General features: G+C 28.9%; 1 protein-coding gene across 1 annotated transcript; it reads right to left on the reverse strand.

Moving 5' to 3' along the window:
* Positions 1–4791: 4791 nt before the first annotated feature.
* On the reverse strand, positions 4792–9943 carry LOC107639797 (polygalacturonate 4-alpha-galacturonosyltransferase). Its single transcript, XM_016343396.3, has 10 exons — positions 9594–9943; positions 8308–8342; positions 8136–8195; positions 7905–8030; positions 7749–7812; positions 7622–7668; positions 6977–7311; positions 6514–6871; positions 5744–6325; positions 4792–5467 (listed from the first exon to the last, which is right to left on the reverse strand). The coding sequence occupies exons 1-10, from the start codon at positions 9712–9714 to the stop codon at positions 5192–5194; spliced, it is 2004 nt and encodes a 667-aa protein (XP_016198882.1). The 5' UTR covers positions 9715–9943; the 3' UTR covers positions 4792–5191.
* Positions 9944–11431: the final 1488 nt, after the last annotated feature.

Genomic DNA, 11431 nt, shown 5'->3' on the forward strand with positions numbered 1-11431 from the left:
CGGACTTCTCACCGTCCACGTCCTTGTATACTGCTGGTCTAGCACAGTGTAGGGGTGGTTGTGCAAGAGGTGGATCATCCTGGGCGAAATTCGAGCGGCCAAAACCACCACAACCAACATCACAAACCTCCGCAAAGAGCTCAATCACTTATTCAACCATGATTCTCCCGTGAACATCAAACATGAAGCGCACATGTTCATCACCAAAAGTCAGAGCAGACGAAATTGAAATATACCATTTTCTATTGGTGCTAGCATCTTGTACCTAACTCTTCTAACCTCTTTTCTCTCATTACCACCGAGGTGCGTCAATATCAGACTCTTTAAGTCAGATAAAGAATATGTTCTCTAAGTGCGCATAGAATAGAATTCTCACACTCAAATATAACCCTAATGTCACTGTTTCGCATGTGATAGTTAGGATACAATGTTACAATAAAAAAATCACTACCACTAGACATTTTTACTAAATTTATTGAAGAAACAGATGAAAAGAAGGATTGAGATATTTGTAGAGAATATCAATAATTTGTAGATCCTTTTATAGCCAATTGAAATTTGTCGTACTATATCTCATTTACAGTGACAACGTTTTAACTTAGTGTATATTTTATTTACAGTGTAAACGAAATAAGTATGTATATATTTCGTTCACACTGTAAATGAAATAAGTACATATATATCTCATTTACATATATACAAACATGATATGTGTATTTATTGATGTGTCCTATATATCTCGTTTATATATGCACATACTTATTTCGTTTATATTATAAATGAAATAAGACATGCTGCACAAATCGATAAAAATGTTTCAAATAACTTATATATATATTCTTAAATAAAATATTTATTTTATTTATTAAAAAAAACTCATATTATCCATATGTGCATCTAATATTCTAATGGTTGCTAACTATAAGGGTGCAAAAAGTACTTAGAATAAAACAAAATAATCCAGCAGCAGAAAATAAAAATATAGAAGCAGGATAACACGTAACCAAATAAAACACATTCCAACAGGGTATATGCAATTATGCATGGACATTATGGAAAATGGGTATTAAACTAACAAAGTTAGAGAAGGAAAGGCTCTTATTAACCAATGGATATTCCTCTTACTAACCAATTAATTAATACAACCTTAATTTAGCAAAAATTCCGTGAGTACTAATATACTCAAGTGGGAACACAAAAATATCAAATAACATGTATTTCTATGCAAGGGTTGCCAAATATATAATTTAATATTTTTTAATTATTTTGTTAATATAGATTATATATTATTTCATTCTAAAGAAAATACAAGTACTTTTATTTTAATGAAAACAAGAAAAGCAAGTAGAAAATTACAAAGGCCAAGAAGCAATAGCTCAAATGACATAGTCTCTCTATATTCAATTAAGAGGTTGCGGGTTCAAGTCTCCATATTTTTAGTAAAAAAAAATAAATAAATAAAAAATTACAAAGGAAGACAACAGCAAATATACTGAAGAAAAAAAAAAGAAAAAAAATTAATTTCTTAGGTTCAAATCAAGTAATAAATCGTACAAAAACAATAAAGAAATAAATTTCTTCTCTATTAACTTGTCAAAGCAAAAGAAAGAATTTTGCTCTTATATATTAGAGCATAAAAGAATAATCTCTCACTCTTCAAAATTTAATTATGTTTCATTCTCTATAACATCATCACAGTAATATATACCATGAATATTATTCATGAACTGATCCAATAATTCTTATTGAAGTAACTAATGATGATGAGTTTAAGCCTAACCTGCACATACATAATTCATGTGCTAGATAGATTTTCATGTCTAGTACCTGGACAAAATCCAAGCGAAAAATAATAATGGGATAAAATAAAAGCATGCCTTTCTTTGCCTATTTCTTTTAATTCCATAAACATTAAGAAACATATTCCGGCCATTTGGGGTTGTATATGGGATTAGTTTTTTTTTTTTCCTCTTTACAGTGTGTATGCCATTATATTCAACCTTATGCTTGTGCTCCACTGCACCCACAAATTCTGACTTTGTTTAGTTCATAAGTGGTACTGTTATTAGCTAAGATGTGATCCATGAAAAGATAGTCTATGCAAATATTGCGCTTTATGCTTTACAGCCTTAGTGTTTGTTTATAGATACTATACTGAAACAAAAATATGAAAACACAAAATTATATTTAGCATATGAAGAGGCATGTCAAGAATTATTAAACTAGTATATTTTAATTTTATATATTTTCTAATAGAAAAGAGACAAATAACACTAACAATACATACAACTTGTCTTATTATTTTTTATTATTTTTATTAATTAAAAAATTATTATAAAAATTATATAAAGTTTAATTTTTTAAACAATTGTGTATTTATTAAAATAAAATATTTAAATTTTTTATTAATAATAATTTTAATTTATACTCTAAAAATACATATTAATTAAACAAAAAAAATCAAAACACCTTTCAATCATTAACACAAACATAAAGAAAAAAAAGTAAATGAATAAATTTCAAATTATTATTTTAAAAGTTTAATTAATAATTTAGTAAACTTTTAATTAAGCTTTTACAATTTAAAATTTATAATTGTTAAATTTTTTAAAATTTTTTAGGGTATCCTTCAATCTAGCTCGCGAATCTAAGTTCTATTTAAGATACTTGAATCTCGCTTAAATAAACTAGTGAAAACTAATCTAAGTCAATTTATAATTTCTATACTAGATAAAAATTTTCAATAGATTTTACTAACTGTTTTGTTAAAAGAAGAAATAATTTATTTAATGGGTAAAGTATATTTTTTGTCCTTAAAGTTTAGTAAAAATTTTAAAAATACCTCTAAATTTTATTTTGTTTTAATTTTGTCTCAAAAATTTTTGATTTGCATCAAATATTACCCTTTGCGGCTAATTTTTTAAAAACTTTTGGACCAATTCAATAACAATTACATAAGAATAACCTTCAAACAAATCAAACATAGTTGTCATGCATTATTGTTGGATTGGTCTTAAATTTTTTGAAAATTTAGCTATTGAGGGTATATTTGATGCAAATCGAAAATTTTTAAAACAAAAATAAAATAAAATAAAACTTAAAGAATACTTTTAAAACTTTTGTCAAATTTCAAAAATAAAAAATATATTTTATCCCAATATTTATTTTTGTGTTTATATAAAATAAAATTTAAAATATTTTAGAAGAGAATATTCTAAAATTTTTTAGTCTTTTTCTTGAAGATAACTACTATAAAGACCTAATCAAGAGTAATTCAATTTCAAATTTTTAAAATTTAATAATCTAATTAACAATATAGTATTATAAAAGATTAACATAATAATTAAACCTATTTTACATAAAATTATTCCGTTTTTTTTTTCTCTCGTAATGGAGTACAATTTTTCTCTTTATATATAATTTAAGAGCTCCCTCTAATTTCTCTTTATCTAAATAAAAGATGATTGAATAATCAATTTGGTTATACATAGATGCAGGTCATTGATCATTATAGCTTTCCGTTTATAAACCATAGACAACGAAGGAAGCAACTATTGTTCCTCAAACTAGATTGCTCGAATCTATCTATCTATTTTTATTATATAAAAATTAATATTAATTTTTTTATATTAAATTTAAAACATGTTTTTTCTTTAATAATACTATCTCAACCATTTTAATTATTTAGTAAAACTTGAAAATTAATCAACCATCTTTCGTAAAAAAAATTTAAAAAATAAAAAACTCTTATCTTTTATTATATAATTAAAATATAAAATACTAATTAAATACAATAAACATACACTAAAAGTTTCATAATATTAATAATAATAATATTTTCAGCTATAAATATTGAAATTTTATAATTTATACATGTTATAATTTTTATTATTATATTATTTCATCTACTTATTCATGCTACATAAGACTCTTACCGTTTTATTATTCTTTGTTTCTTAATCTCTCAAACCAATTGGCAAAAACTCCTACAAATTTAAATTTGACACATTTCTTTACTAAATACATTCAAATATATCATGATTATAAAATTAATTTCTAATTCTATATTATATTTTTAATATTTTTTATTCTCATTCATTTTTTCTAACCCAAGTTTAAATTTGACACATTTTCTTACTAAATATATTCAAATATATCATAATTATAAAATTAATTTATAATAATTTTATATATTTTGGTATTTCTCATTCTTATTTTTTTATTTAATTATTTGCAAACTTAAAAAACTATATGAAAACACAAAATATGACAACTAAAACAATTGTAAAAATAGAAACAACAAATAAAGATATAGTTTTATACATAGTTTTGTACAACTCTAATATAAAAACCTATACTTTTTTTAAAAAATAAATAAATTTAAATTCTTAAAATAATAAACTATATTTTAATTTGTATTACATTTTAGTTAAATAATTATATAGAATTCTATATAAATCATCAAATAAATGTTCTACAATATATTTTTAATATAAATAATTATTTTATCTCTCTGTACATCATGCGAGTCTCACTCTGTAATCGTTGAGACATTAGTGACAACACTTAAGTAGATCACAAACAAATAGCTGGTTTTTGTAGATATTCATCAAAGGATTAACAAATACAACCTCTTACATAAAACTAATTCCAATTGTTAAATCAACATAATAAATACTACATGTATAATTATAAAAAATTCTTGCACACACAATTCATGTTTAGGCCAACATTTGAAAAATGTTACATCACATATCACTATATCAGCATATATGGAAACATGAGATAGAGTTTCTTAGAACAGAAACAAGAAAGCTATTATTGAAAGAATACACAAAAATTGTTATTCAATTTGTGGTCCAGTCTTTAGCATCGGAAGTATTGTACAATGAAGAGCTTTTTTTCTCTAATTTCTGGTAAACAAGGTATACTGTTTTATGTACCTTGCATTTGAAACTAGTGAGGGTAGTGTGAACAAATTAAATGAATGTTAAGGCCAAAAAAGAAGAACAAATATCAATGAAGTGGGAAAGAGATATAGGGGTAAATACAACACAAGCAATGACCATATCCCTTCCAAGACAAATTTTGATCATTCTAGTAAGGCACTTCAAATTGAAATTGCCAAAGCTAGAAAGTGTAAAGGGATGAGGGGGGGAAAAAGGGTGCTCCCTATACTTAGTTATCAGGATCATTCAGTTAGCTTACAGTTTCTAAGATAGGGATGATCATACTTGACATATTTGGTCCAATACGACCGGTATTTTGTCATGGCTATCTCTAGCCATGGCTTCATATTACCATTGTAGTGAATAACTGCAGCATTGTCGATCTCAGATTTATCTACACTTGGATTGTAACCTAAACCAAGTACGTGCCATGATTTGTTTAGTGGATGCGTCAATCCATAGAATGTCATTAGACCTGGAGGTAATGTCCCCAGCTTCCATAACACCCTATCTTCATTCTGGAATCAAACAGGAAAAGAAAAGGGTTAGTGAAAGATCATTTGTGCTAAATTGCTACTACCTAAGCGTCAATTAAGCCAAAAATAACTTGAAATAAGTTTTATACAATTTACTAAGTAGGTCAACTCTATCCAAACAATATAATTCTTTTTTATAGTTGTGTATTCTTAATTTCTTAGTATGTGATTACTAAAACTTTAAAGGACGCTTATTCAAGAAAAGGAGTCATATATTTGAGACACGATATAAACCAATGTTTGTGTTACAGTTCTCACCATATTCTGCCACTTGTGATATATGCCGGTAATATCCTTCTTTTTCCACTCCTTTAAATCAAACATGTTCATTCCATAAGCCCAACCACAGGCATTGGGATCAAAATTTTTCGCAATATGAGGATTTGAAAAGTTAAGATACTTGTCGAAACGGTGAAAACTCTCCCCACATGTTTCAACGGCACCATTTACTTTTCCATGAAGATTCACGGCCCATAATCCTGTCAAATCCTTCTGGACAATAATGTCATCATCAAGAAAAAGAATCTTATCCAATTTTGGATAAACTTGCGGAAGATAGAACCTAAGATGGTTGAGCATTGAGAGATATTTCGGGTTTCTGTACTTCAGATTAGAGGAACCACCGGATGTTGGATGGCCTGCCTTGAAATAATACTCTTTCATTGTTGCAGATTCGAGCTGCCTCAAGACAGGGCAGTAAGATGAATTCAACCACTTAAATTCATCAACATTTTCAACATGGATAGTAGCTTTTCCAGGAGGGTTCAACAAAAACCACATGTTCATGGCTCCGAAATTTAGCTTATCAGTAACGAGATGAAAAACATGCTTTGAAGGATCCTGCAACGTTAAAGAAAACAAAGTGAGACAACCCAAGGTTTAAGAATAAAATTTATCAAATCATAGATATAATACTTTTACTTATTATACACTAATATGCATAGTATATACAAATTGTTCATCATCTATTAAAAGATAGGACATGGAAGATGCGCACATCAATGGAATGGCAAAAGACACTCAGTCACCTTTGCATTCATAATAGCTGAGTTGACAACCACTGATGCAGCCAAGACATTGTCCGAGAAAAGGGCATAATGATAAAGATTAGGATTCTCCAAATTCTCACTCTTAGGAAACTTTCTCTTTTCAGGAGAAAGGAGGTAATAATCAATGGTAAGGCGCATCGATAAGCAGTGGATTCCATCAGGTATGGTCTTGGCAGCCAACTGACTGAGGAATGTACTTTGCTTTTTCAGGCCCCTAACTTGCTCATCAGCTGTTTGTAGCATTGCCCTCAATTTCCCAGTGACCAACTTGCAGTCATACAATTGATCTTTTGCTTTAGACAGGACTTGACCCATAGCTTTGATTTTTTCATGTGCACTAGCAAAAATCAAACATTGGATTAGTTAAGCCAACAAACGGGGATAAGGAATACATATACAGATAGGGATACTGCATGGAGAAAAATTACATGTAGCTCCTTACCTTTTAGGTAGATCAGCATCAGTAGTTGCCTCACCTAAATCATGCTGACTCTCTCCAATCCGATTTTGCAGCTCTTGGTACAGGTCAACCTTGTTCTTCATCTTTGCAAGGCTCAAATACACTCTAGCCATAACAATTTGGTCTCGGATCAACCGAATAGTAGAATCGGCATTTTCATTGTCATTTTCTTTCCTCCACATGTTGTATTTACCTAAAACTGCTGAATCTACTGTCTTTGAGCGTTCAATAGCTGAATCTTCAAGTTTTACAATTACTTCATCCTCCAGTTTCACCAACTTAGCAGCACGTTTTTCCTTCCTTTTCTCTATTAAGTGCTGCAGAAAACATATACAAAGAACATGAAACAAGCTTATTTCTGTCATTTTTTGTTGTGTACAAAATAAGGTATCACTCCACAGGTTTAAAAAAATATATATTTTTAAGCCCGACCTGTAGAAATATTTTGGCAATTGGTGTAAATTTTCCAGGTCAAATTTAATTTGGGAAGCACCACTTGAGAAAAATAAGTTTGATGTTATTATATTTAGCCATGAATAACTTTATATGAAAGTATTAATTATATAGTGAAATTGTTGGACTATAAATTTAACAGAGTAAATAAAACAATTCAAGAATGACACTCACCCTTCTGGATAAGTGCACAGGACTAAGAGTCCATTGATCAAGACCAACTACACCAATGAAAAAAGTTGAATGAGAAAGTATATTAAAATACAATATAAGCATATTATCTAATATGATATGATACAACCTGAAGATCTGCCTTCCTTCGCCTCTTGTTTTTCCTGTACACCATGTGTTGTTGGTTGGTTTAGCTTTAATAGGAAAGAGAAAAGATTAATAAGAAAATAAGAACTGCGTTATTATCTTCAACACCGAAAATGAATGTTTCATCTAAGTTCCTAACCTCATAGGTAGCATTTGAAGTCTTTAACCCAGTGATTCTCCATGAAGGTAACAAATTACTTTTTTTGAAATTCTCAAGACTCAAAGGACCCAAATCATCTGTGCTCGATACAATAACATCAAGAGCCTAAAATATAATATTTATTAGAAAGTCAAGAAGTAACCTCTTCCATGGAAAAAGTGAAATGTGAGATATGGAAACAAAGTAAAATATCTAGCAGTTGGTGCTTGCCTCTTTTGAAAAATACAATTTAAGGTCCTGCAGTGTCTGCCATTCTGTCCATTTGGCAACCTGCAATGGCCGGCATCTTTTAAGTCAGATGAATTGAATTTGAAGCATCCAGAAGGCATATGTGTTTTAGTTATGTGACAAATAAACCTAAAAATAGTTAAAAAGAGGTTACCTGTTTACTAGGAACGGTTGACATAACATCTTGATCTGCAAAATATGGATGAAATAATTATATATATATATATAGACTGTGAATTAGACCAGTTAAGCTCATACTCATGTTGAAACTTAAGACGAGAGAAAGTCTTAGAGATTTTGTTAGGGGCTTGGGTATTATGGGGTGCCCAAAGTCTCACATCGAGTTGTATAGGATACTTGATGTTGTATTTAAGGAAAGTGATTCTTCCCCTTAATAGCTAGCTTTTAAGGTGTGGTTTCCCTCTTTCCTTAGATATTTAACAGATTTTAGCCGGGTTTCCATTCTCCTTCAATTGTTTTCTCCTCCCATCGAAAAAATTCTACTGCATTCAATTATCACAACATAAAAGATTCAACAAAGATGAGGACTTGCAGAGTCTACCATCTTCAAGTCCTATAACTTTATAGAGGGAAAAGATACTTAAACTCTTAATTATATTTTACCCGTTATATATTACCATAAAAAAAATCACAACAGTATAAAGAGTACCCAAGTCTCACTAAAATACTGCTCTTCTTTCTCAACAAAATCATTTAAATCAATACAAATACAATACAGAATAGAAAAATACAGGGACAGACTCTTATCTGTTAAAACCTCCTATGACAAGCCCGGGCGAAAGGGGCATTTAATAAAAGTATTTTAAAAAATAGTATATTTGTCATATCTTTCCAAACTTCTAATTACTTTCTAATGACCACAAAATGACAGAGGGAATCGTTGTTCGCACTCATGCTAAAGCCTTAAGGCCCTTAAAACCTACTAAGTACACTGAATCCTTCATCATCAAATCTCAGTAGTAATAACCAGCATGTTCTCTCCAGAAATCAATTTTATTTACCCTTGAACATGATATATAATAATAAGCTTATATCCATAGAACAGAAGACAAGTGCAACATCACCATTGTTCCAAATCTCTTATGTAAAGAATGCTAAAACAACCAAATCAGAGAAAAACAGATGAAATCTAAAAACTACAAAAAGGATATATATATAAAATCCAAAATGATGCAGTAAACAACAGAACAAGTGATAGATCAGTGACACACATCATATTATCACAACTAATAAAGTGCACTATTTTCTCCCTTATGCCACTGCCATGGGGAAGCACAGATCTTGCAATCCTCAAAACACCAAATATAATAGCATCTAAATTTCAAAGGCCATAGAAAGCAATAAATTCGAGAAACAACACACGCAATAACTTCAAAAGAATGAGAATTTAGGAATGCGGGGTTTGAGAGATTGACGAACCGGGAGCATTGTGAAGGCCTCTCGAGAAGAAGAAGAAGAGGAGAGGAGCGAGGAGGCAGATGAGAAGGAACGCGAGAAGTGGGAAACGTGATCCCTTGTTCCCGCTGTTGGTGGACGCCATTGTTGCTTGCTTGTAAGGATCAGACGAAGAAGAAGAAGAAGAATGGGAGAAGCTGGGAAGAGAGAGAAAGTGGCATCTAGAGAGAGAAAGTGATAGAAAGTGTGAGTTAGATGAGATCTGAATCAAAATATGTGAGGGTTTATGGCATAATAATAATTCATTAATTATTCTATTCTTTAGAATTCAATTTACTACTCAAATGAGAATCTCTGTGAGTATTGCTTTACCCTTTTTTTTATTTTACTAATTTTTATTTTATTTTATTTTATTTTATTATATATTTTTCTGTGGAATTTTCTATTAGCAAGTTGCATTATATTATCGTTTTCCATCGCTTTCTCTCTAGCTGTTTCTTTCTATCACTTTCATTTCTCATTTGCATCTATAATCTTTTATTTACAAAAAACTAAAGCTTGGATGGAGTTAAAATAATACCCAACTCATATTGCGAAGAGCGTTTTTTAATTTTTAAATGAAAATAATATATATTTAACTGCTTGTAATAGTATGAGTTCCATTAAATAGAGTAAGGATTTTTTTTAAAAAATACTACATACACACAAAAAATAATAAAACCTCACATACGTATTCTAATCATATTTATAAGTGACAACTCGTCTCCTAATAAAAGTAAAATATCATATCGATCCTTATCTATTTCTCTGTTAAATTTTTTCGTCAAATGATAATAGCACATACAATGCTAATTATAATGCAAATTATATATGTCACTGAACAAATTGTTTACGATACATAGTCTCCTATCTCTCATATTCAAAGACTATGAGAGTTTTAGTTTTGTATTTGAAGATTAAAAGATTAAGAAGTAAGATATTTTAAAAACAAAAAGAAAAAAAATGAGAGAAGTAAAAAATTATGTTTTTCATGATCAAAGTTCTTTTAAAACATTTTAGATATATGAATTTTCTTCTTCTATTCTATTTTTTCTTGCCTTCACATTTTTAGACATTAATTTGAGTTTGTGGCCATACAAAAACAGAGAAATTAAGAGCCTATATGTTGTGTTTTTCTGTTATTTCTTGCATTGAGAAGTAAAACATACTCATATTTTGTCTTCCTGCATTTTGATTTGTCTTACTATATTTTTTTTCTGTTTTTGTATATGAATAAAATGAACATCATCCATTTCATGGGTTCACCAAGGATTGAACTCTTGACTTTTCGGATCTATAGATCTAATACCATGTCATGAAAGTACTCATCCCAAAAACTTAACCTAATAGAAAAATGTAACACTAATGATTATATCTCTAATACTTTCTAAACCTCCATTGTACACATTGTACACAATTTTCATTGGCTCCTTATACTTTCTCATTCTGGTGTGCATATATATTTTTTTATATTAGTAATTTAAATTGATGGACAACATTAAAAAAAAATATTCAAATTGATTTTCAATCAATTTTAATCGTAAATTCTATCTAATCTTTTTTATTTGAAAGGGTAAGGTACTCTTTAAAATAAAAAAAATTGGATAAAATTTACCATTTTAAATTATATATTTTGATCATAATAAATTTTTATTATCTAAAAATTTCTTAACAATATTTATGTGAAAATGATCCATTATTAGTTTAAAAATAACTAATTTATTTTATACTAATAATATTTTTGACACTAAATTGTCTTGTAATAATTTATTAAAATTTATTTGACCACCAAAACCAATAGAACAACTAATCTATCCAATGTG

The sequence above is a fragment of the Arachis ipaensis genome, chromosome B4, assembly GCF_059453495.1.
Source record: "Arachis ipaensis isolate K30076 ecotype BB chromosome B4, ASM5945349v1, whole genome shotgun sequence".
Taxonomy (NCBI): domain Eukaryota; kingdom Viridiplantae; phylum Streptophyta; class Magnoliopsida; order Fabales; family Fabaceae; genus Arachis; species Arachis ipaensis.